The 23,847-nt window shown below is 34.0% G+C and overlaps 5 protein-coding genes across 6 annotated transcripts; 3 read left to right on the top strand and 2 right to left on the bottom strand.

Annotated features, from left to right (window-relative positions):
- The first annotated feature begins 1,474 nt into the window (after positions 1-1,474).
- LOC108477871 (probable aminotransferase ACS10) lies at positions 1,475-4,520 on the top strand. Its single transcript, XM_017780349.2, has 4 exons — positions 1,475-2,298; positions 2,392-2,523; positions 3,383-3,543; positions 3,631-4,520. Exons 1-4 carry the CDS (start codon positions 1,813-1,815, stop codon positions 4,481-4,483), a joined length of 1,632 nt encoding a protein of 543 aa, XP_017635838.1. The 5' UTR covers positions 1,475-1,812; the 3' UTR covers positions 4,484-4,520.
- A 110-nt stretch (positions 4,521-4,630) lies between these two features.
- LOC108479870 (probable LRR receptor-like serine/threonine-protein kinase At1g12460) lies at positions 4,631-8,449 on the bottom strand. The gene is made up of 2 exons (XM_017782698.2): positions 6,382-8,449; positions 4,631-6,293 (listed from the first exon to the last, which is right to left on the bottom strand). Exons 1-2 carry the CDS (start codon positions 7,560-7,562, stop codon positions 4,814-4,816), a joined length of 2,661 nt encoding a protein of 886 aa, XP_017638187.1. The 5' UTR covers positions 7,563-8,449; the 3' UTR covers positions 4,631-4,813.
- A 7,285-nt stretch (positions 8,450-15,734) lies between these two features.
- Positions 15,735-18,960, top strand: LOC108479822 (probable sodium/metabolite cotransporter BASS6, chloroplastic). Of its 2 annotated transcripts, XM_017782633.2 has the most exons (8): positions 15,735-16,162; positions 16,290-16,390; positions 16,693-16,823; positions 17,197-17,390; positions 17,493-17,745; positions 17,823-18,076; positions 18,148-18,230; positions 18,595-18,960. In XM_017782633.2, exons 1-8 carry the CDS (start codon positions 16,009-16,011, stop codon positions 18,655-18,657), a joined length of 1,233 nt encoding a protein of 410 aa, XP_017638122.1. In that variant the 5' UTR covers positions 15,735-16,008; the 3' UTR covers positions 18,658-18,960. The 2 variants fall into 2 exon arrangements, with proteins under 2 accessions (XP_017638122.1, XP_017638123.1); XM_017782634.2 differs by lacking the exon at positions 16,693-16,823 and having other exon boundaries at positions 15,737-16,162.
- Positions 18,961-19,664: 704 nt separating this feature from the next.
- LOC108479823 (uncharacterized) lies at positions 19,665-21,990 on the top strand. The gene is made up of 4 exons (XM_017782635.2): positions 19,665-20,109; positions 20,288-20,366; positions 20,735-20,803; positions 21,486-21,990. The coding sequence occupies exons 1-4, from the start codon at positions 19,799-19,801 to the stop codon at positions 21,591-21,593; spliced, it is 567 nt and encodes a 188-aa protein (XP_017638124.1). The 5' UTR covers positions 19,665-19,798; the 3' UTR covers positions 21,594-21,990.
- Positions 21,991-22,407: 417 nt separating this feature from the next.
- Positions 22,408-23,206, bottom strand: LOC108479013 (protein LITTLE ZIPPER 2-like). The gene is made up of 2 exons (XM_017781449.2): positions 23,059-23,206; positions 22,408-22,947 (listed from the first exon to the last, which is right to left on the bottom strand). Exons 1-2 carry the CDS (start codon positions 23,166-23,168, stop codon positions 22,728-22,730), a joined length of 330 nt encoding a protein of 109 aa, XP_017636938.1. The 5' UTR covers positions 23,169-23,206; the 3' UTR covers positions 22,408-22,727.
- Positions 23,207-23,847: the final 641 nt, after the last annotated feature.

The raw sequence follows: 23,847 nt of genomic DNA, 5'->3' as shown, positions 1-23,847 counted from the left end.
TTTATGATAATTAATATTAATTTTTTAAAATATTTACCATTTATATTTCATATATTAAAATATTAACAATAAATTATAATAAATTATTTTTATGTTCTTACTAAAATATGATAATATTATTTAAATGCATATTTATTACTTTATAATATCATGTTTAAAATAAACATTTTATTTCTCAAAAGCACTTTTTGACAAAGAAAGCACTTAAATCTTAAATTAAACTTTTCAAAAGTATTTATTAAAATTAATTTTACACGTACTTTTTAAAAGCACTTTTCAAAAGCAGTGCTAAACTAACCCTTAATATATATTTTGTATATTTTAAATCCTTAACTCAATTATCAGCCCTTAGATCCATTAAATAAAATAATATGACTTATGTTAAGAAAATCAATATGGAGATAAAAACAAGTATTATTGTATATGTAAATATCAAACCAACTTTTTATTTTATTTTCAGATAATATCATTTTATTTATAGATTTAACAATTATTATACAATATCAAAATAAAAATTTAAAATTCAAAAGGTACAACTATTGAATCTATACGAATCACATAGTATGTGAATTACATATAAAATTTGACCTATTATTGTTTTAGCTGAAATTACTATAAAACCAAAACTATTTTCTTCTTTTTTGGTCTTAAGAAAGAGCATCGTTTATACAATTTGAACCATGATGAACAAATGATTTCATGTCCATAATTGGAAAAAAAGTAAAGGAGATTGATCATACTAATATCTTTTTGGGTTCAACTAGAAGAAAGATTAGTACATGCCTTTTGAATTTGATATTAGATCAACACACAATGATGTATTTGCAAGCAATGCTTGATCCAAGACTAGTTCAAAAGGGATTTCGTAAATCTCAAAAAAAACATGTGCAAATGAACTACAGGTAGTACTCGCTGGGATTTCTCATCTTAACACCCAACAAAAAAGTCAATATCAGATGAATAAATTTCTTACTTGTAAATTGTTTATTTTATTTTGGCAGTAAACTGAAAGGATTCAAAACAACTTGCTGAAATTCCCACCTAAAACCACACCTAAATTTTGTCACCCAACACCACAAGTAAGGATGGAAAATAAGCTGTAAGAAAATTTATATCAATTAAATATTTTTTTTAAAAAAATTTTGTGAATATCAGCGGATTGATTCTTAGTATGGGTTTAGATAAGTGATACGTTGTGTTTAACTTATTTTTTATTTCATGCTATAGTATCACTATAATATTTAGTCTCGTTATCACACCGTTATTTTTACACTAACAGTATATAAACATTCAGTCCATCCAAATCTATCATTAGTTCGATTGGTATAAAATATTATTCTTAATATAAAAAGACATAAATTCAAATACACTAAATCACGTTATCCCCGTAAATTTGTGAATAATAATTTTTATTTAAAAATTCAATTTCACTCGGACCAGTAATTTAATCTTGAGTTTCATTTGACTACAAAGAAACAGGAAGGACATTTCAGTAAACTCACAGCTTTTCCCTCCTGAAAATCACAACAGCTAAATCGCAAAAATCTAAAAAATCCCTCTCTTTAAGCAAGGACTGGCTCAGAAAGAATCTGTATCCCATAATTCTCCCCCTCAAAATATAAAAAAAAAAACAACTATTCCAAAAAAAAAACAAAAAAAAAACAGAAAAGGTTTGAAGGAAGAGAAAGCACAAAAGAGAGACCACACAACTATTATTTTTATTAATCCATTAAACATTAATTGGAAAACCCATATTTTTTATTCCCATTTTTCATTCGGTTTTGTTAGTTATATGGCCATGACTTCACTACAATGACACAAACCCAATATTCCCGGACTCGGAGCTCCGATACCGAAAAGAAAAACACCGGAGGGGGAGGAGGAGCTGCCATGAGAGTGATAGTTCCTCTACAAGGTGTTGTTCAAGGACGAGGAGGCTTAGTCTTAGGTTCCATAATACCTTGCGCCCTCTTTTACTTTCTCCAATTCTGTTTGAAGCGACACCGTAATGACCTGGATGACCAGAACAATTCGAATTCCCCGGGTCAAAACTCAACAACCGGTTCGGGGTCGTCCGGGAAGTTGGCGGAGCTTCCTGCTTTGACACGTAATTTGTCTCGCGGTTTGCCATCGCCTCGAAGTCCGCGTGGACCCGTATCCGTTTCGGGTCGAGTTAGTGGGATTGTGAAAGGCGCGGATTCTCCGTACTATGTGGGACTAAGGCGAGTTAAGGAGGATCCGTACGATGAATTGAGTAATCCAAATGGGGTCATCCAGTTGGGTTTAGCAGAAAACAAGGTAGGTTCTTTCTACTTTATTTGTTTTCATAATTGTTAATATCATAATATGCTTTATGGTTCAGCTTTTCATTTTTTTTATTTGTTTTTTCAGTTGTCTTTGGATTTGGTTAATCATTGGCTAGCAGAAAATGCAGAGCAAGTGATATTGAGAAATGGGAAAGAGCTGAGCATTAGCAGGATTGCAACTTACCAGCCTTTTGATGGATTGATGGAGTTCAAAGTGGTAAATATGACTTAGTTTAATGCTATCAGCATCACTATTCACTATCTATTTAATGCAAAAATACTGTTACTTAGAGCTAATGGGATTAGGGACTGCTTGTGTGTGGCTATGGTTAAGGTTTATGGTCTCTGTTAATAATGGTTGCACCAAAATTTTAGTAAAAAAGCTTATGTTATGAGGAATCAAGTGAGAGTAAGGTTGCAAACACCAAATATATTGAATTTTACTATTGGAGGTCTGAGTAGAAGTTTGTTTCTTCGAGAAGACTTAATGAGGATTTCTGGTTTAGTGTTTCTATGTTCAATAAAAGAGGGATAAGAAAACAATAAATCTAACTTCATTAGCTCTTGATTCTTATTCAGTGATATATATTGTTGGTATATACAATGACATTCATTAAAGCATGTAGGTGCATGGAAGTCGTGTAATTTCCATTTCATTTCACCACTTAAAATAAAGTTTTATTTCTTGTCTCATGACTTATGTATCACATACTTCAATTACTTGCAGTGTAGGGTTTGATGAAAATTGAAAATCTAATTGAATTCATGTATGCCCATGATCATGAACTGACAAATCTTCTTAACTTGTGCACATGGTAGATGCATTTTAAAATTTTAAGGTGATATGATATGTTGGAAGAATACCTTTACCAGTATAAATTGTTTGTAAAATTTTAAATTTAGCATGCATACCTTAAAAGTGTGATATAGACATCTTGGGCCATTAGTTTCAAGGATCAATTATCAACCTTGGAAGGTCCTGCTCATCTAATGATTCCTTCTGGAAATGTTTTAATTTTGTTGGTAAACAATCCCTACTTGAAATGATTGTGTTCTGAACTGTTTTTACTTTGCAGGCTGTAGCAGGATTCATGTCTCAAGTCACAGCGAAAGCTGTTTCCTTCAACCCTTCACAGGTAGTACTGACTGCTGGTGCAACCCCTGCGATCGAGATTCTTAGTTTCTGCTTAGCAGATGTTGGAAATGCATTTCTTGTTCCAACACCTTGTTATCCTGGGTAACATCTGTCGCTGCCATTCCCATAGTTTTCATTCTGGTAACCAAGTATCCAACAAGGAAACTGATGTTTTGACAAAATATGCAGTTATGACAGGGATGTAAAATGGCGAACCGGGGTGGAAATAATACATGTTCCTTGTCGAAGTGCTGACGACTTCAATTTAAGTATAGCTGCTCTTGATCGAGGATTCAACCAGGCAAAGAAACGTGGACTGAAAGTGCGTGGGATAATAATATCAAACCCATCAAACCCTGTTGGCAATCTTCTAAGTCGAGACACACTTTACAGCCTGCTAGACTTTGCCAGAGAGAAGAACATCCATATTGTCTCTAATGAAATATTGGCTAGTTCTACTCATGGAAATGAGGAATTTGTGAGCATAGCAGAAATCATGGACCTGGATGATATCGATCGGAAAAGATTACATCTAGTGTACGGTTTGTCAAAAGACCTTTCTCTTCCAGGTTTTCGGGTCGGTGTTATCTACTCGCCTAATGAGGAGGTTCTGGCTGCTTCTAAAAAGTTGACGAGGTTCTCATCTATTTCTTCCCCAACCCAGTGCCTGCTCATTTCTATGCTATCTGATGCAAAATTTGTTCAAACATTCATTACCATCAATAGAGAAAGGCTTCAAAGAACATACGCTCTGTTTGTTGCTGGGTTGAAAAAACTGGGAATTGAGTGCATAAAGAGTAGTGGGGGTTTCTACTGTTGGGCTGATATGAGCGGGTTAATCCGCTCTTACAGCGAGAAGGGCGAACTTGAGCTGTGGGATAAGTTGTTGAATATAGCTAAGGTTAATGTAACTCCTGGGTCTTGTTGTCATTGTATCGAACCAGGATGGTTCCGCTTCTGTTTTGCTACATTGACAGAGAAAGATATCCCTATAGTTATTGATCGGATTCAGAAAGTTTCTGAAACCTGTAAATTGAATTGATGAAAATGCTATTGTTTTATTCTATGATTGTGAATAACTTGCAGATTTTTTGGATTGAAAACTCATTTGACATTATGCTGGTGGTTTTTTCAAGCTATCCACAGGTTTCATTTAACTTACACAGTTCAAACTGAACAAATAGAAGAATACGCATAAATGAGTACCCTTTTTTATTGCACAAGATTACAAATAGAGGAACAAATCAATGATGGTAATAGCAAAATGAATACAAAAGAATGATCTTGTTTTTAAGCTATTCTTTTTTACCCTAACCAGTAGCAAGTGTGTCCCCTTTGCAGTATTAATCATTTCTAACATTTTGCACTTTCACTACGATTCAATTCCAGATCTGATGGACTCGAGAACTTGTACAACCTCGGCCATACTTGGTCTTCTTGAAGGAACCTCTGATGTACAAATCAACCCCAACTTCATAACCTGTATAAGTTCGTTTTCTGCGAAACCGCGCAACCTACTATCAAAGCAAGCTGACGCAGAGCCCCTCTCCAATAATCCTCTAACATATTCACACAAAATCACTACCTCGTTTACTGTTGGACTCTCTACTGGTTTCCTCCCAGTTACTAGTTCTAAAAGAATTACTCCAAAGCTATACACATCACATTTCTCACTAAGTCTCATACTTTGGGCCAACTCTGGTGCCACATATCCTACTGCATTATGAGATTTAGTTAAACCGTAATTATCCAAAATTGGAAGCAATTTTCCCAAACCATAATCGGATAGTTTGGCCTCATAGTTCTCGTCTAAGAGTATGTTGGTTGATTTGATGTTGAGATGGAGAATTGGAGGTCTACAATCATGGTGAAGGTAAGAAAGCGCTCTTGCAGTTCCAAGGGCAATATTAAACCTTCTAGACCAACCTAGTTCGGTATTACCAACACCTGAACTAGTACCAGGGTAATTCATTCCGTGTAGATTATCATAGAGATTCCCATTCGGGATGAATTCAGATAAAATCAACTGCATTGAAGAGGACCAGTAATAACCTTGAAATGCAACCAAGTTTCGATGTTGGAGGTTACCTAGGCGCCCGATTTCTTGCTCAAATTCATCTTGGTTTCTAAGTCTCCCTAGAGTCTCAAGCTTCTTTACTGCAATTGCGATCCCTCCTTCAAAGCTAGTTCTATAGACCGTTCCAATTGACCCTCCACCTATTAGACACTCCTTGTCAAGCAAAGCTTTGGTGCCAGCTTCCCAATCTTCGTATTTAGAAGGCAAACTTTTGCTAAAGAGGACTAACTTTCCGATTATAACATTCGAATCTGATGAACCTGGTGGTGTACTCTCAACAACCACCGTCACTTCCTGCTTTTTACTCTTGCGTGCCCTGATGTTCATGATGGTTACCACACAAACCCCTGTAAGGATCACAGCAGCAGCAACAATGGCAACAATTGCAGAAACACTAAGGACCTCGGTTTTACCAGATGGGGAAGATGTGGCACTTCCGGAACAGGATGCCAAAGGGGAACCACAGAGTCCAGTATTGTTAAAAAATGCTGATGGACCAAAGGACTGGATGGTCTGATCAGTAGGTATGACACCAGAGAGATTATTGTAGGAAAGGTTAAAATGAGTTAACATATTCAAATTCCCAAGTGACGGGGGGATTGACCCCGAAAGCGAATTCTGTGAGAGATCAAGCAATTGGATTTTTGACAAGTTCCCCAGACTAGATGGGATACTTCCATTCAGCCGGTTGCGATGCAAGTCGAGAACTTCCAGATTTGACATGTTGTAAAAGGTATCAGGAATATGTCCCTCTAGCATATTTCCAGACACATCCCTGCAGCAACATATAGAAGTTTCTTAGAATTACTTCAAAGCAATGCCAAAGAAAATCTACAATACATCAGGATAGTGCTTATACTCACAGTTCGAGAAGAAATCTGCAATTGCTTATATCCTCAGGAATTCCACCAGCAAGGTTGAGATTGTGCAAATCTAAGACCAGTAGCAACTCAATGCTTCCAAATCCTGCTGGGATTGTCCCACCTAATGAATTATTAGCCAAGCTAATTGCTCGAAGACTTCCCAAATCCCCTATATTAACTGGTATGGTCCCATTAAGCTTGTTGAACCCCAAGTCCAAAACTTTGAGGCTCTTACAGTTTGAAATGCTTGTTGGGATTTCCCCATCCAAACTATTCCATGAAGCATCAATGAATTCCAATGTCCTACTACAGGTTCCAATCACAGAAATCTCACCAAAGAACCTGTTATGTGAAACATTGAAATAAGTAATGTTCTTAAATTCAAGTACTCCTAGTGGTGCAAAACCTGTGAATGAATTTCTGCTAAGATCCAGGCCTAGCAAGCTTTGGCATTTTGAAATCTCTTCCACCACACTGCCACTCAAATCATTGCTACCAACAGATACATACTTCAATACCGAGATATCACAAATTCGAGAAGGCAATTCACCAGTAAGATTATTGAACGAGAAATCGAATCCTTCAAGGTTACTACAATTCGCAATGGACTCCGGAATGGAACCCGAAAGACCGTTATGTGAGAAAGAAACATACTTTGTTTTGTAACAATGCTTGAACAAAGCAAACGGAATCTCCCCAGTATAACCATTCTTTGAAAAATCAAGAAACCTAATGTTAGGTAAGTCGCCAATGAAATCTGGTATGGAACCAGACAATACATTTGAACTCACATTGATCTTCCATAATGTCTGTAACTGTGAAAATTCTTGTGGAATATTACCTGAAAACCTGTTGCCAAACAATGTAAAGACCCTGAGTGAGCTTAAACCAGACAAGGCAGCTGACAGCCGACCACTGAGGCTAGTGTTCCACAAAACAATCTTGTCCACAAATCCTTCAGGATTGCAGAACACACCACTGAAATCCACACAAGGGTTACCACTTGGGACCCAAGATGTCAAGCTGTTGTAAGGATCATCAGTGATGTTTCCTTTAAATTGGAGCAAAATTTCCTTCTCAGTTGCAGCTAAAGAAATGGTGAAGAGGGTTCTGATTCCAAAACAAGACAGAATCAGGAAGAACAAAGCATGGGAAACTATGAATTGATGGATCCTTCTCATGCTCGAAACAACAGCAAGAGCACAAATTCGAGTCTAACCGTTTGGCATTATCGAACCAGATTCAATGAAGATCCCCCTATCCTGCTTTTCCAATTGCAGAGCTTGTTGTTTGCATTTGTAAAAATCTTGAGTACCAAAGGCAAAACATCAAGATCATGTCCAAACACCGACATTTTTACTTACATTTGCTCAACAAAGCAACCCGTTTTAACCCACACTTTCTTCAATGAATCAAAGATCTGACCTTTTTTCTTTCTGGGTTTGAGCTAAAAATCTCAACTTTTTGCTCTAGACAGAAGAAAGAGAGTTCAAACAAAAAAAAAAGGCAAAAAGCATAGAAGAAAAAAATTCAATAAAAATGGTGAGTTCAAACAAGTGCAAACAAATAACATGAACAAGGCATCTTGGCTGGAAAGGAAAACAGGTGAGCAAATTAAATACCAACCATATAATGTAAAAAATATTTATTATCTAAACGGTTGGCACCAACAGAAGCTTAACCACGTGCATGTGCATTTCTTTCCATCTCAAAGCTCAGCTCTTTTCAATCCCATTACCAAAAAAATTACAACCCTCTCCCAGTATCTCCCTTCCCATTTTTCTATTAAAGAAAAAAGAAAATGAAATGAAAACCCCAAAGTGGTCTTGGTTCACTCACCACCGTGTAAAGGTAGGGCCTTGGTTTTGTCTGTAAAATTAAAAGCATTTATTCTCCCACCAACCCATACCTTTCATCACCACCAAATAATTGGCAGAGAAATAAAAGAAAAATTAAATATGTCTTAGAACCAAACCAAAACCGTGTAAAAGGAGGAGAAATTATGGGGGTTTTAGGCTTTGGCTTTTTGGGTTTATTTTTGGTCTTTTGTTGACTGAGTTGTGCCTTTCCTTTCTTTTTATTGCATTAAAGACTGAAGTTTCCATGTACCCATTCGGAATGGGACTCTTTTTTTTTTTTTTTTTCATTAAATTCAATTAGATAAGATGTCAATTTTATTACCATTTCCTTTTATGTTTCCATTATAAGCAGAAATCTTTGAAGGAAACAAATTAAAAGTGTTTATACGGTATTTTCCACTACTGTCGCCATTTTTTTTTCAAAGCTTCCCATGTGACGTCCCGGTTTCAGCCACACACACACAAAAAAGAAAAAAAAAACTTTAATTTTTAATTCTACACTAATGGGGTTTTTATTTTGTACTTTATTTAACTTGAGACTGTTGTCTTGTTGCATTTGACAGAATACAAGGTTTTTGGTTAGAAAACATAGAAGAATGAATCAAATGGTCAAGAGAGAGTACAGAAAAGAAAAGCTAAAAGGTGAAAGTTAATTTAAATATTTAGTGCAGATTAGTTTAACGTATATGAAGAACTTAGTAAGCATGGCCATGGCTGGACCTTGTCTTGATGTCATTGGCTTTTGACAGGGTCCCCAACAACGGTGTCTCACAGCCCTTTTGATATATCTTTTTCTTGCCCATGTGGCCATATCAACGTCATTTTAACACTTTAAAGCATTAGTGCCATACACATTGCTTGGAATGAAATACTTTGTATATATGCTTTAATGGAATGGCCAACTACTGCAGTCCCAAGCATTATTTCTCCTTCAATCTACTTGTTTTTATTTTATTATATCTTTTAATATCTTTTAATTAATTTTCTTGTGGTATGTGATTGTATTATACCTAAGATGATTAAATATGATCGTTGCTATGGTAGTTGTGTAGGTGGAGGGTCAATTTCTCCTTCTCTCTCTTCTTTTATAGAATTCGTACCAACAAAAAAAAAACCTACAAGAATCAGCCCATGAATCTTAGCCTTTGAATTCGATTCAATACGGAATAAGATCAATTTGGAATAAAATATATAGAGGAGAGCATTTGATTTTTTTCGGGTAGTTTGATTGGATTTTTTAAATTAGATTAACGTAACAGATTATTATAATTTATAAAAATTGATCCAATTAAATCAGAGTTTAAAAATAACATAAATGAGTAAACTTTAGGTCAATCGATTCAATCGATTAACCAATTTGACCGTCGTTAGTTATTGGGTTAGATTATCGAACTTAAATAATTTATATTTATTTTATAAATATATTTTAATTAAAAAAATTAAATTAAGTCGCTTTTTCGGTCAGATTGGTTTAAAAATTCAAAAACTAATAACCGACCAAAATAACCAATAAAATTATACCCATAACCGAAAAAATTAACTAAACCGATTGGATCAATTTAATCGATTTTAACCAAAATTTTTGTTCTCCCCTAAATATATGCAACCATTTTGAGGGTATTTACATGTCATGAAGTAATTAAATAAACGTGTAATTACTAATTACACCATCTTATAATTATAAGGAATTATAATTTTTAAATGTTAAATATGACTCCTATTTTCGGTCAAATTTAAAAAATAATCTTTCAGTTAAACTCTGTTTACTTGCTTCAATCAAATACTAATTAGTTTAGACTATTTTATTATAATTTCACCTATGAATTTAGCCTATAAATAGGCTTTTTCACAACCTTAGAAAAATACATCCATTAGAGAAAAATACACCTATTTTTGGGTTTTCAGGGTTTAGTCTTTATCTCCATCTTTTATACTCTTCGTTCTTTTGCCATTATAGTAAAATTATAGTTTAGAGGGGTTTTTTCACGTTAAATTTGTGTGTTCAATTTCTTAATTTATTCCGCTATTTTTCTTATTCGTTGCTTAATCGGGTCGATCCTAACAAGTGATATCAGAGCTAGTTCAATTTTCATAGATCAACTCATTTAGAGATAGCAACAATAAGATTTGAAATTGAGAAGTTTGATGGTGAGACAAATTTCAATCTGTGGCAAGTTTGGATGATAACAATTCTAGTTCAATCCGGTTTGAAAAAGGTTGTTACCGGGAAAAAGCCTGAGAATCTAAATAAAACAGAATGGGAAGAACTTGATGAAAAAGCTTTGTCTGCAATCCACTTGTGCCTCGTGAATACGGTATTGCAGGAGGTATTGATGGAGAAGACCTTATCTGCCTTGTGGAAAAGGTTAGAAACTCTTTATGCCACTAAGTCTCTGGCTAACCGTTTAGTGTTGAAACAACGTCTATTTAGGTTTCGCATGAACAAATGTGAGCTTCTTAGAGATCACATCAGTCAATTCATTACCCTTTTAAATGATTTAAAGAACGTTGAGGTTCATATTGATGATGAATATCAAGCTATGCTATTATTGTACTCTTTACCTCCTTCATACAAGTCTTTCAGGGAGACCCTAATTTATGGCAGAGACAAACTCTCGTTTGAAGATATGAAGGGTCATTTGTTGAGTAGAGACAAATTCGACAATGAGCTTCATTTGGATAGCAAGACAGATAGGCAAGCTTATGTTTTGGTAGCATCAAAGAAACGAGACAAAAGGTGTCGCTATTGTAAAAAGTTAGGTCACGTCAAAGCAGATTGCTATAAACTGCGAAATAAAAGAGCTGCTGAAAGTAACGAAGAAGATGTAGCTGGTGCTAATTTGACTGATAAAAGCGGTGATGATTTCTTGTTAGTGTCAATGAGCGAGAACTCCAAGCTCACGTCCAAATGGATCCTAGATTCGGAATGTTCTTTCCACATGTGTCCCAATAGAAAATGATTCTCCACATACAATTCGATTGAAGGTGGAGTTGTGCGTATGGGAAACAATTCATCTAGTAAGGTAATTGGTATTGGTACTGTTAAAATTAGGATACACGATGGGACGATTAGGACACTCTTAGATGTCAAGTATGTACCTGATTTACGAAAGAATCTCATCTCCTTAAGTATTTTAGACTTTAAAGGATGCAGAATCAACATCGAGTCAAGCGGCATTAAATTATCTCGTGGAGCTCTCGTTAAAAGGTAAAAGAACGGCCAGTCTTTATATTTTAGAAGGTTCTACAGTGGCTGGTGAAATCGGACGTCCCTCGTCCGTTACGGAGTTGAAGTCAACTCGTTTGGAGCGGAGGCAACTTGGTCATCGGAGGGAAAAATGTATGACCGTTTCGTTGAAGAGAGATTCTTTTTTAGATGCAGATTTTGAAAAGTTAGGGTACTGTGTTCGTGAAAATCAGACCCGGGTTAGTTTTGATTTGACAGTGTACAAGTCGAAGGCTAGAAGTCTTCCAGTTTCTAAGCACAAATTCGACTCAGTTAATTCCCTGCATAGTTCAAGATAGGCTCGTGGCGGGCTTTGGTAAAGATGGCGTTGTGGAAATACGAGTCAATGTGGAGATTTGTTAAATATGACTCCTATTCTCGGTCGAATTTAAAAAATAATTTTTCAGTTAAACTCTACTTACTTGCTTCAATCAAACACTGATTAGTTTAGATTATTTTATTATTATTTGACCTATGAATTTAGCCTATAAATAGGCTCTTTTACAACCTTAGAAAAATACACCCATTAGAGATTAGAACTCATAACACATTTAGAGAATTTTGTGTTTACGTTTTGAGGGTTCTTTATTTTCGAGTTTTCGAGGTTTAGTTTTTATCTCCATCTTTTGTATTCTTCGTTCTTTTGCCATTATAGTAAAATTATCTTTGCCCGTGGTTTTTTATCCTCTTTGGAGGGATTTTTCCACGTTAAATTTGTGTGTTCAATTTCTTAATTTATTCCGCTATTTTTCTTCTTCGTTGCTTAATCGGGTTGATCCTAACACTAAACATTTTTGACTGATAGAATATAACTACGTCATAAATTGTTGTATCATGTTTGATAATATGAATTGTAATTATACAATTACACAATTTTAAAATCTAAAAATATTAATCGTTATACAAAATTATAAATAGTAGAAAAAGTCTCTAATCAACTAACAAAATTTAAAATCAAATCTAATATGTTAGTTCAAGAAACTATTCAACAATAAAATTAACAAACAAAATAAATATCTTATACAATTTTATCTAATTATTCTAGCATTTCATTTTGGTTAGGTTATTTCCTCACTAATATTAAACACGTACTCATTATTATCATTAGGGGTGTAAATGAACTGGGCTTAAACGAATAAACCTTTGTTCGTGTTTGTTTGTTTGTTTTTTGGTGCATTACAAGAGGGCAAAGCCCTAACGGCAACACAACTTCAAATTTAGGTCACACTCGGGACAGTGAATACCCTGACTATCAGGCCAACACACGGGGTTCTATTTGTTTATTTTTTAAATTGTTCATATTTTAAAATTTCAACGTCATGTCCAAACTTGATTTGTTTATTATTTGGTATGCTTATACTCAGTTCATTTGCCAACATGTTCTTTTATAAGTTTGCAAACGTTAGATGAACATGTTCACAAAAACCAAACAAATAAACAAAAATATTAAATAAACAAACCAACTAAATTTAACTATAAAAACAAAGGAAAATATTATTTTTAAATAAACAAGCCTATAAATAAATTTGTCCATAAACATAAACGAACCAAACACACTTTTATTCAAGTGCATTCATTTAATAAATCAACATAAATTGTTAATTTATACTTATTTATTTGATTTAATAAACAAACTTATTTATTTACCTTCTTAATTATTATTGATAATTGGTTAAGTATGTAATACCACGAAAATTTTTATAGTAAGATATTATCCTTGATATAGTAAAATATGAAAATAAAGTGACAAAAGGGAAATTTTGAGTTATGTCAATATTGAGAAGTATATTATGATATATTAATTCAAGAAAGGACTAAATTGTAAAAGTGAGAAAAGTTTTGTTGCACAAGAGTAAATACTCAAATTTGAGGGGTTAAAGTGTAAATATGAAAAAAGTTGAAAGACCAATAGTGTAAATATTTTAAGAGTGGAATGATCTAGAAACTAAGGAAAATGGATTAATTAGGACCAAATTGAATAGGTGAAGAACTATGAGGGACTAAATTGTAATTTTACCAAATTAAATGATGACTCAAGGATGAAATTTTAAAAGATAATAAAGGGAAAAATGATCAATTAGAAGAGAGAAATCTAGAAAGTAATGATGATGTTGATGATATTTTATGATTATTTAATTAGATATATATTATTTTAATGAGATATTTTATTATTTTATTATTATTTCATTATTATTTTATTATTAATTATTTAGTATAAAAGGAAGGAAAGATGAAGAATTTTAATTATCTTTCCATGCATGCATGCAACCAACGTTAGAAGAGAAGGAAAATAAAGAAATTTTTTTTTTTTTACAATTTAGTCCTTCCACCAAAAATTCACCATTTTCACCTAGAAATTAAAAGAATTTCCATAGCTACTAAAAGAGAAATGTTAAGGAGACCATGAGGAGTTAGAATATCAAGTTGGATTCAAGAAATAGAAGCTGGAGGAGAGAGAAAATCAAGTTAAAGATTGGTATCAATAGAACAAGGCAAGTACCCAGCCATTGATTGAATGGTAATATATTTATTGATGCATTGAATCGGTAAGTATTTAAGTGAATTTTTTTAAGTGATCTACAGATGGTAGTAATGCTTCGAAACCCTGTTCTAGCAGCGGATACGGGTTAGGGGTGTTACAAAGTATAATTGTCTTTAAAAAAAAACTTATATGATATAATAGAGGTGTTTAAATGATTAAGCGAATGGTTAATCGAATCGAATTAGTATCAATTAAACATTTTAACTCTTTAACAGTTACCCCAATCAAAAAAATTTCAAAAAAATTTAACCGAACTAAAATTTACATGTTTTATTTTTATTTTGTTAAAACAAGTATAAAACATATCAAAAATAAATTGATAATATTTATTTAACCAAACTATCCAATTAAAACTCCATATAATTTGTATTATTAATTATTAAGTTCGGTTAATTACCCGATTTCGAACTTCATTAACAGGTAATCGAACTTCCATAAAATTATTAACTGACTTCCAACCGAATTAGATTAATTAACTGACTGATTAATCGAAATAAATCGATTCGACCAATTAATTTAATTTTATCTGAAATTTAAATACTCCTAATTTTTTTAGTATCAAACCATTCTCAACCATGAGGAAATGCTCTGGCTAATAAAATTTAGATTTAATTGGCTCATTAAAGAGTACAAATTCAAGGTCAGAAGACACTAGCAGCAACTAGATGGCAGGCAGAATGGCAGAATATTCAACAGCCAAGCCAAAATATTTTTTTTTTCTAATTAGAAGTTTAATTCATTGTATTCTTATAATTATATTAAAAGGTGATATTTAGTAAATCTAAAATTAATATATGTTAAATTAAGTGATAAAATTTTAAATTCAGATATTATAAATAATAATAATTATTATTTAAAGCGACTCAAATTTTAATTACAATCTAACCTAATCATTGGAATCGAAATGTTTCAAGAGGAAAAATAATAATTTGGGCTAATTACAATTTGATAATTGTTATTTGTATGTGTTTAGTTGTTAAGATTATTATTTTTGTTGCAATAATGTTTGAATTTCAAAGTTACATGTGACAAAGCCATCATAATGATTGTATTAGAAAGATAATCCCATCTTTCAAAGTTACATGTGACAAAGCCATCATAATGATTTTTTTTTTGTGTGTGTTTGGTATTGAAAATTTAGGGAGAAAGGTTTTTTTTTTTTGTGTTTGAAATAAATATTGTGATAATTTTAAGGTATATTTGAGTTTATAGTGATGTAATAATACTCAAAAATTATACATTTCATTTGCAGTGTCGGGATGAAATCATCACCTTAGAAAATTATCACATTGAAACTCAGGCTTCGAGTTAAAAACTTTAAAGAATTAAAAAGCAATTTTATAAAAATAAAAAGAATTAAATAATAAGTTTATTATTTTCTGAGTGTCAAGGTACATATCCCTATTTTGCACCATGTTAAGTTATATTAAACAATCTTACTTTTTGTAATCTTATATGAGAGTTAATCATATATATAGGGAAAAATAATTATATAAAATAAGGACGACACGTAATTTTTTTAATGTCATTGATATATAATTTGATAGTTTTTTAATCTCAACCCCAAGATTTAAACTTGAACTCGAATTTAACATTTTAATTTAAATTCAAGATTTGAGACTTTAAAGTTTAAATTAAAAAAATTACTAAAATTATGTACTAATAATTTGAAAAAGAATATATATATACCCGAATCGAGTTAGCTTGGATTTTTGTTGGAAGTAGAAGGTAATTGGTATTTAAGATACCTTGAGAAAATAAGATAAAACCAAAAATTGGAACTTTTTCTTTAATAACGAATCTCAGTGAATAAATATTAAAATAAGTTGTGAATTCTTTAATTGTTCTTTCCCTTTTGCCTTCACGCCAGCAGAGACGTTAAATATTTTCGTACGCCACTTACGAAACAGAGTTTAAAGAGAAGACGAAAAGCGCTGAAAACCAAACTATTTCATTGTTAAAAACGAAAAGTAAACCACCAAAAAAAATCCAACAAAAAGATGAGTTCAACCACTGGTCAGTTCTTGATCCAGCGTCCACGATTCAATCATGTTTTCTTGCAAAACAATAGCTTTCATATACCTAAGCGAGTCCAGTTCTCAGTTTTGCCACAAAGTTCCTATATTCCTGTTCCACTCAGTTCATTTTCTCAGTGTAAGTCTTGTTCTTGTTGGCCTTTAATTTTTGGGTTTTTTAGCCATTTGATGCTGGGTTTTCTGGGTTATGTTTTAAAAGTATTTCTTTTTCATCCTTTGTGTGTGTTTGTGTTCCTTTTTTGCAGTTAGGGGCTCTAAATTTTTGGAGTGTAAATGTGCATCAGAGAAAGTTTCAGAATCTTTTGAAAGGGACCCAGGTCAGGAATTTGAACCGGAACCAAATCAGGTGCTCATGTTTTTCTTAAACATAATCTGTGTTCAAATTTCAGCTTAACTGGACTTCCTTATAGTTTGATAATCATGCTTGTCCTGTTTGCTGTATGGACTTATGGAGTGCTATAATGTGTTACCTAACAGTCAAAGGTCAAAACTTTATGCTTGATAATTGATACCCAAATCCTATATTTGATAACATGATCCTGTTGTATTTTAGTATTTGGTGTTTGGAATATGTACTTGCAGACAGTGGCATTATCAACTATTTTGGGCAAAAATTCATAGTAGTTCTTGTTGTATGTGCTGTTTCAGATTGTTAAACAAAAGAAGGCTTCTATAGTGGATATTTTGAAGCAATCAAATTCCATTCTGCCTCATGTAGTCCTTGCTAGTACAATTATGGCTCTTGTGTATCCGCCTTCTTTCACATGGTTTACCAGCAGGTCATTAGCTGATTTTTTCTATGAATATGTTGTCTACACTATGTATTATAATCCTTTTCCTTTCTTTTAGGACAAATGGATGTGGAAACTGTAATTTTCATTCTCAAGTGTATCCCTTTAAAATCAGGATTTGTTCATTCATTCCTGTTACCTTATTTATATCTAAGATCCATTACAACTTTTTGGTTTTAATTGATATTTGAAGAAGTAGGGGTAGCTTTTGAGGCCAGAACCTAATGCAAGTGATAAATCAATTAAGGTTATGTACAATGAAACGAAAAAAAAAAAAAAAGTTCCACTATATATAAGAGAGAGTAATGAGCTTTTGGATTGATATCTTAGCTTATGTTTTAATTATTTGGTATCTTTGTAGGTACTATGCCCCTGCATTGGGTTTTTTGATGTTTGCAGTGGGGGTTAATTCCAGTGAGAAGGATTTTATTGAAGCATTTAAAAGGCCAGATGCTATTTTTGCTGGCTATGTTGGTCAATTTGTTGTGAAACCCCTGCTTGGATATATTTTTGGAATAATTGCTGTGACAGTGTTTGGTCTTCCTACTCCTTTAGGTAGGACTATCTGTCTTTGTGGTCAATGATACCAAAGAAGTTGTCTATCTTGAGTTAAAAACTGGAGAGTCTATACTGATAGAATGTGGATCAATGAATCAGGTGCAGGGATTATGTTGGTATCCTGCGTAAGTGGTGCCCAGCTCTCGAATTATGCTACATTTTTGACAGATCCACCACTAGCTCCATTAAGCATCGTTATGACATCTTTATCTACTGCTACTGCTGTTTTTGTTACACCAATGTTGTCTCTCCTGCTTATTGGAAAAAGACTGCCGGTTGATGTAGTGGGAATGGTTTCTAGCATTCTGCAGATTGTTATTGCTCCTATTACTGCAGGATTGCTTTTGAATCGGTGATACTCTAACCCCAAACAAATGTTGAACTCGATGATATTTATGAGAATCTCTTATCTGTCTAACATGTGTGCAGGTTGTTCCCTCGTCTTTGTGAAGCCATGAGACCATTTCTGCCGCCGCTTTCTGTACTTGATACAGCTTGTTGTGTTGGAGCGCCCCTTGCTATTAACATTAATTCGGTTCTGTCCCCATTTGGCTTAACTGTTTCGTTGCTCATTGTTGCATTCCATTTATCAGCATTCATTGCTGGTTATTTCCTCAGTGGTTCACTCTTCCATAAAGCACCTGATGTGAAAGCATTGCAAAGAACACTATCTTTTGAGACAGGTGAGAGTGAGACCCCTTTTTTGCTGCTTGTTAGTTTGCAATATTGCTGATATATTACTTTACTTTGGCAGGAATGCAAAGCAGTCTTTTGGCGCTTGCACTTGCTAATAGGTTCTTCCAGGATCCACTTGTCAGTGTGCCTCCAGCTATCTCGGTAAGCCTTTTGTTTACCTTTTCCACCTTATTGTTTCTAGTTGCCTTTTCGCAAAGGAATAGTAAGCAAATTATGATACCATTTCGCATAAATTGTTAAAAAGATGCTTATGTATAAGAGACTCCCAAGAAAGGGACTCCTTTTGGCATTGGTTTCTTATTTGCTTCTTGTAGCTTGAAGAATCTATAAAGATGGAATATTTGCTTTTGTTCATAACAGTTAACAAGCTCGTTACAATTCTGTGCAACCCTTATTCCATCTTCTCAAAGTTTCTTCTATTATGTTTATTTCAAAGTTCCAAATAGTTAGTTCCGGTGAAGATGAATTGCTCGTAATTTAACTGTATTGTTTTTGGGATATGCAGACTGTGATCATGTCACTGATGGGCTTCGCTCTGGTCATGATTTGGGCAAAGAAAAAAGAATAAGGGAGAACGAGGGGTTTCATATGTGAATCCATCCTCCCATGCTGAGATACAAATTTGAAAAATCGGATCATTGTAGGGCGGATGGAGTGTGTACCCTCCTGGAAATAGAATGAAATCCTTGTAATTGTGTTACACAGGGTTCATAATCATTCCTGAGCAGTGGATATTTAGAATCTCTTTTTCCCCTTTTTGGTTACAGTTATGATGGCCTCAATAGGTGATTTCTGAGAACTGTGGTCCCTGCTTAGGTCACTGATAAGTAATTTACCAAGTACAGGAGCCCAAGATTTGACATTTTTTAAACCGCACTTTCATAAGCTCTGGTACACGGATTCCAAGGTATTAAACTACTAATCTTATTATTTGGCAAAAAAAATAAATAAATACTAATCTTATTATATTTAAGTTTACCTCACACTTTGAAAATTGTTTTTTATATAAACATTATAATAAATCAATAAGATTTTGCCGTCAAATTATATCACCTTTTTTTCACTTAAAAATGGTATTTAAATTATCAGTTTTATTTTATTTTACTCCCCAATTATTATATTCAGTAAGAACCCGATGATGTATACTTTTAGAGATAAAATGATATTGTTTTTGCTGGTCAGCAGCAGCGGCTCTTTGGCCTTTAGTTCTTCCCCCATTGATTTCTCCCCGCCCCCTTGCCGGTGGGTGGTGTGCTTGTGGGTCTCTCCCTTTTTTGCCGGCCAGAGCTCTCGAGTGTTGCCACCTACCTACCCTTTCTCTAAAAGTGTCGTTTATATATACGTTATGTCAGTAAAGTTAATTTTTACATTTATTTTGAAGTAATTTGATAAAAAATGTAAGTTCAACAGTTAAAAAGAGGCCAAAAAATAAATGAAGGTTAAAAAGATTTTTTTTTGTAAAATTGGAGGACCAAAAAGGTTATTATGCCATTTTAAGTTGGTTTTGTAGTAATGTACAATTTTTGAATCGCACCCTTGTCTAAACCTTATCTTCAGAACTGGACCAACTATTTAACTAACATTTCTGAATCCAATTTATGACGGAAAGGAAAAAGGGCTTTTCAAACGGGTCCTTACGAAGTAACTACTAAAACTAACAAGATTAAAAGCAAATCTGACCAACTAAAAGAATCACCGCCAAAATCTCCATGGCGAACGCCACCTTACTCTGCTCTCCACTGCCCATTTTCAAGCAAACTCATTCCCTTCCAACTCTTCGTTGCCCCGAATTTCTTAAAAAGCCCACGCCATTGACTGGAAACCTGTCCATTCCCAGCTTAAATTGGAAGCCGAAACCCATGATTGGTATAGTCGGGTCAGCTCTGACCTTCGCTCTTGCGGGTTCCGCTTCGGCCTCCGAATTGCCGTTGTTGCTAGGCACTTCTTTGCCGCTCAGTGAACCCGCTAATGCCTTGTCTCTTCCCACTTGGGCCATACACGTGTCCAGTGTTGTTGAATGGTGAGGATATTTTCTTCTCTTGTCTTCGGATATTTCCTTCTATTGATGTGCATTGGGCTGCTTCTTGATAAAAGTAAAACAGTATTGACTGTTATGATTCCCTTTGTATCCTCTGAATTGAAATTATTATACTCTTCTTGAGTTGACTACTGTGTTAATGATATTACCTTGTCAAAAGGATTACAGCAATGGCTTTGGTGTGGCAATATGGAGAGAAATCTGGGTTTGAATCATGGAAGGGTCTCTCTTGGGGAATGGTGAGTTTTTCTTCATAGTCTTGCAAGTTCTGGTTTTCTCTTAGTCTCGGGTTGTTTAGAAAAAGCTTTTTAATTGATGCTTGAATTGTTTATGGAACCTTTTCCTTTTCTTTTTTTTTTTTTTTGTAATCTGCTGTGAAGTGTTTTATTTTGAAAGAAAAAAAAACACACCTTTACACTGGAATTGATCACTCAACCTCAATGTAGCAAGCACCAAGTTCTTGCAGATAGATCTATCCTCTGGAATAGACCGGAATTGAGTCCTATCCGTTTTTTACAACTCAATGTGATTAGGCTTGAATGATATGTCATGTCAAGCATCTATAAGTTAAGTTTCTATTTTTTCCTGATTTAATTGTTTGTTTTAGGTACCTTTACTCGGTGGAGCATTTTGTGCGTGTACCTGGCATTTCTTTTACAATTCTGAATCCCTTGAGGTGAGAACTGAGAAGTTACTCTGCTTTCTTCTCCTTCTTTTACAGAAAAATGCAAAGATTAGTTTGAATTAATTGAGGTACAGTGATGTATTGGTAAAGAAACACTAGGACGAGACATTTGGCTTTACATTGAATCATGGATACAAGTGTTGTCTTTTTTTAGTTTTTACTCCTATACAACCTCAATGCTTATCATGACAAAATTGTGAATGTAACAATTAAGAAACCAAAGATTTAATGTAATACTATTGCAACCGAAACGTTGAATTTTGTTTTTGATAATGACGTGGAAATAGCCAAGTTTACCTATTTTACACTACTCAAAAGGTGGGGAATCTTTTCCACCTAACCATGTTTGATCCACATTAACACAGGATAAACATAGTGCCTGAACTTGGGGGTTGATGAATTTGGATTTATCTAACAGGAAATAAGACCTAGAGATATGTATAATAGTTTCAGATGAATCACTGTTATGCATATTATTATCAGGACCATAAATTTGTATCAGTATTCATAAAAGCCATATTCTGTTATAAAACAGTACCTTTTGATCATCTAGCCATTTTATTCAGGTTTTAAATTTAGTTTTGCTATGCATTCCTACATGTTCTGCCTAATTACGTACTTGCATAAGATGATCATACTTCAGCTCACTAACAATTAGACTGCTATGCTGTAGGTATTGGTGGCTCTTCAAGCTGCACTGACGGTAATAGGTAATGCCACTATGTGTTATGCTGCATTTCGTATCTGCAAAGTAACGGACAAAAATTCCCAGAAGCTATGAAATTTCCACTCATATAATCCATTGAATGTGCCCCAAGGATCAGTATTGTCCACTGCTATGTGCTATCCTTCTATTGGAGAGCTTAACTAGGCGAGGTGTCTCTTACAAGCTATAAACAATAGGCAATCGTTTACCTTTTGCAGTAAAAAAACTTGGCAAGGTGGAAGCTGCCCAATTAGTGGCAAAAAAGTAAACATTATATTATCTAAATGTAAGACATTTTTCTCTCGTGCTTGTCTGGGAATGGCTATAAGCTGCCTGAGAGTCAAATATCATGTTTTGAGCTGTATCTATAATGAAAAGCCTCTCCCTTGTCAATTTGTCAACCAACTGGTTTTGACTTGAGCCTCTCTTGTTGGGAGTTAAATTATAGATTCTTAAAAATAATTTTACTCAATTAACACGTGACAGCTATTTGTCAATATCTCCATTCCTTGTTTTCTGAGCTACTTGGTTCTTTTTTTAACTTGAGATGTCTTTGAAGAATGTTAAATCACAATCATGAGCTTTTGACACACAAAAAAGCATTAAGGACAAGAAAGTCAGACAAAGATGCCTGATTACAGATTAATTAAGAAAACAGTGGGTTTTAGGCAAATAAGGATGCTGTAGGCTTAGGTCTTATGTTTGAAGCAGTCTTCCCAAAGATTTAAGCTAATGAATCTATGGTTAATTTGGTTGGAGAGATGTTTTTTTTATCATTTTCAGAATGTTATAATGGGGGTTTATTGACTGATACGAAGTCAGTAACCCCAATGTTTGTGTGTGTGTGTGTGTATATAAGCAAACTTTACACCAAAGAAAGACCTCTATATCAGAGTAAAGCTTAAATCTTTAAACCAATCATGTATGTTTACAAGCTGGTCAATAATATCATCAAATGAAATGGATAAATGACTCTCCGACCCTAATATTATAAATCATACTTTCTGCCATTAGTTCCTCTTTTCCTTGCTGAAAAAGGCAAACTATATATATAGCATATATGTGAAACTAATGGAGAATTCTGGTGATACATGGAAATCATTTTATCTTAATCAGAGTTGAAAACAAAAATATCAAGCTACAGAATCCCATGTTGCTAACATACATCGATTTATGCAGATAATTAATTATTTCTTAAGCTTTATATCATCAGTGTTTTTGTTGCAGAAGAAGCAAAAGGGTGGTTGAAAAACGATCTAAATGAGGAAACTTCTTCTGGTACTCAGACATTAAAGCTAAGTTCTCTTGATGGAGAAGACTGGCTTTCTTCCTTAACTTCTCATTCTCTTCAATGATACTTTGGTTCTCCAAGTACAGCTTCAAGTTCATTAGTTCCATGTCTTTCTTCATATTTTCTTCCCATCTTTTCCTGCATGTATTTTTGCGTTAATTAGTACCATCAAACCTATACGCATGCATATATACGCAAAACACATGAAAAGTAGTATATGAAAGTGAAAACATATATGTATGTATATACCTGGAAAGCCTGTAAACTTGAACCTTAGAATGTTTTAATCTATGCCTTCTCTTTGAAGAAGCAATGGTGGGATGAGATGGGTATGGACTCCAATCCATGTTTTTACACATCTTGTTTAGGTATGTATATAACTGAAAATGAAGAGAGAGGGGGGGGGGGGGAATTGGGAGGAAGAAGGATATAAGGTGCTATAAATATAGTCTGGTGAATAAATTTCATTGGTGGGCTGGCTGGTGGCTATGTAATAAATTATGAGAGAGGGAAAAAGAAGAGCAAAGAGTGGGATTTCTCTTCAGTTGTAATGATAGCTGGTGGACTCATGATTGCTAAGGTAAGCAAACCCCAAATGTTTGATGACTATATTTATATTCACATAAATAAAACCCAAAAGGACATGGAAGGTTCTATATGTGCATCCCCGAGGTCTCTTTCTTGTTCCACCCCTCAAACTCCATTAATCATCTCATTTTAATTATGATGGAAAAACAAAGTTAGACTAACCAATCAAATAGCTCATAGACAAACTAGAAGATATATCTTTCAAATGGGGAAATCCCCCACAGCAAACTGAAGTGTCTCCATGCACCTCGTGCGTATTGGCAATCCCGTCTTTCACACAATCTTTTTTGGCAATGAGATAAGCATATATTTATGGCCTTAACCAAATTCTCTGTAGATCTTTAGGAGAATATATTTAACCCAAATTCTAGTCTTTGGAGTGCTAATTCTTATCTAAACATGCAGATTCTTTGTATAAAAAAAATTATAGGAGTAAAACGTAAACTAATT

This window comes from Gossypium arboreum, chromosome 12 (genome assembly GCF_025698485.1).
Source record: "Gossypium arboreum isolate Shixiya-1 chromosome 12, ASM2569848v2, whole genome shotgun sequence".
Classification (NCBI taxonomy): Eukaryota; Viridiplantae; Streptophyta; class Magnoliopsida; order Malvales; family Malvaceae; genus Gossypium; species Gossypium arboreum.
Note: the sequence above shows the minus strand (reverse complement) of the source record. Positions and strands in the feature narration are given on the sequence as shown.

What these genes read in the sequence shown, in the direction of transcription:
- LOC108479822 (XM_017782633.2), top strand. Translation starts at nt 16,009, where the DNA reads ATGAGTTCAACCACTGGTCAGTTCTTGATCCAGCGTCCACGATTCAAT. An exon ending in GCAGGATTGCTTTTGAATCG is followed by an intron (nt 17,746 to 17,822) that starts GTGATACTCTAA and finishes ACATGTGTGCAG; the next exon opens with GTTGTTCCCTCGTCTTTGTG. An exon ending in GTGTGCCTCCAGCTATCTCG is followed by an intron (nt 18,231 to 18,594) that starts GTAAGCCTTTTG and finishes TGGGATATGCAG; the next exon opens with ACTGTGATCATGTCACTGAT.
- LOC108479870 (XM_017782698.2), bottom strand. Translation starts at nt 7,562, where the DNA reads ATGAGAAGGATCCATCAATTCATAGTTTCCCATGCTTTGTTCTTCCTG. An exon ending in TGCAGATTTCTTCTCGAACT is followed by an intron (nt 6,294 to 6,381) that starts GTGAGTATAAGC and finishes ATGTTGCTGCAG; the next exon opens with GGATGTGTCTGGAAATATGC.
- LOC108479823 (XM_017782635.2), top strand. Translation starts at nt 19,799, where the DNA reads ATGGCGAACGCCACCTTACTCTGCTCTCCACTGCCCATTTTCAAGCAA. An exon ending in GTGTCCAGTGTTGTTGAATG is followed by an intron (nt 20,110 to 20,287) that starts GTGAGGATATTT and finishes CCTTGTCAAAAG; the next exon opens with GATTACAGCAATGGCTTTGG. An exon ending in ACAATTCTGAATCCCTTGAG is followed by an intron (nt 20,804 to 21,485) that starts GTGAGAACTGAG and finishes GCTATGCTGTAG; the next exon opens with GTATTGGTGGCTCTTCAAGC.
- LOC108477871 (XM_017780349.2), top strand. Translation starts at nt 1,813, where the DNA reads ATGACACAAACCCAATATTCCCGGACTCGGAGCTCCGATACCGAAAAG. An exon ending in GATTGATGGAGTTCAAAGTG is followed by an intron (nt 2,524 to 3,382) that starts GTAAATATGACT and finishes TTTACTTTGCAG; the next exon opens with GCTGTAGCAGGATTCATGTC. An exon ending in CCAACACCTTGTTATCCTGG is followed by an intron (nt 3,544 to 3,630) that starts GTAACATCTGTC and finishes CAAAATATGCAG; the next exon opens with TTATGACAGGGATGTAAAAT.
- LOC108479013 (XM_017781449.2), bottom strand. Translation starts at nt 23,168, where the DNA reads ATGTGTAAAAACATGGATTGGAGTCCATACCCATCTCATCCCACCATT. An exon ending in CAAGTTTACAGGCTTTCCAG is followed by an intron (nt 22,948 to 23,058) that starts GTATATACATAC and finishes AAATACATGCAG; the next exon opens with GAAAAGATGGGAAGAAAATA.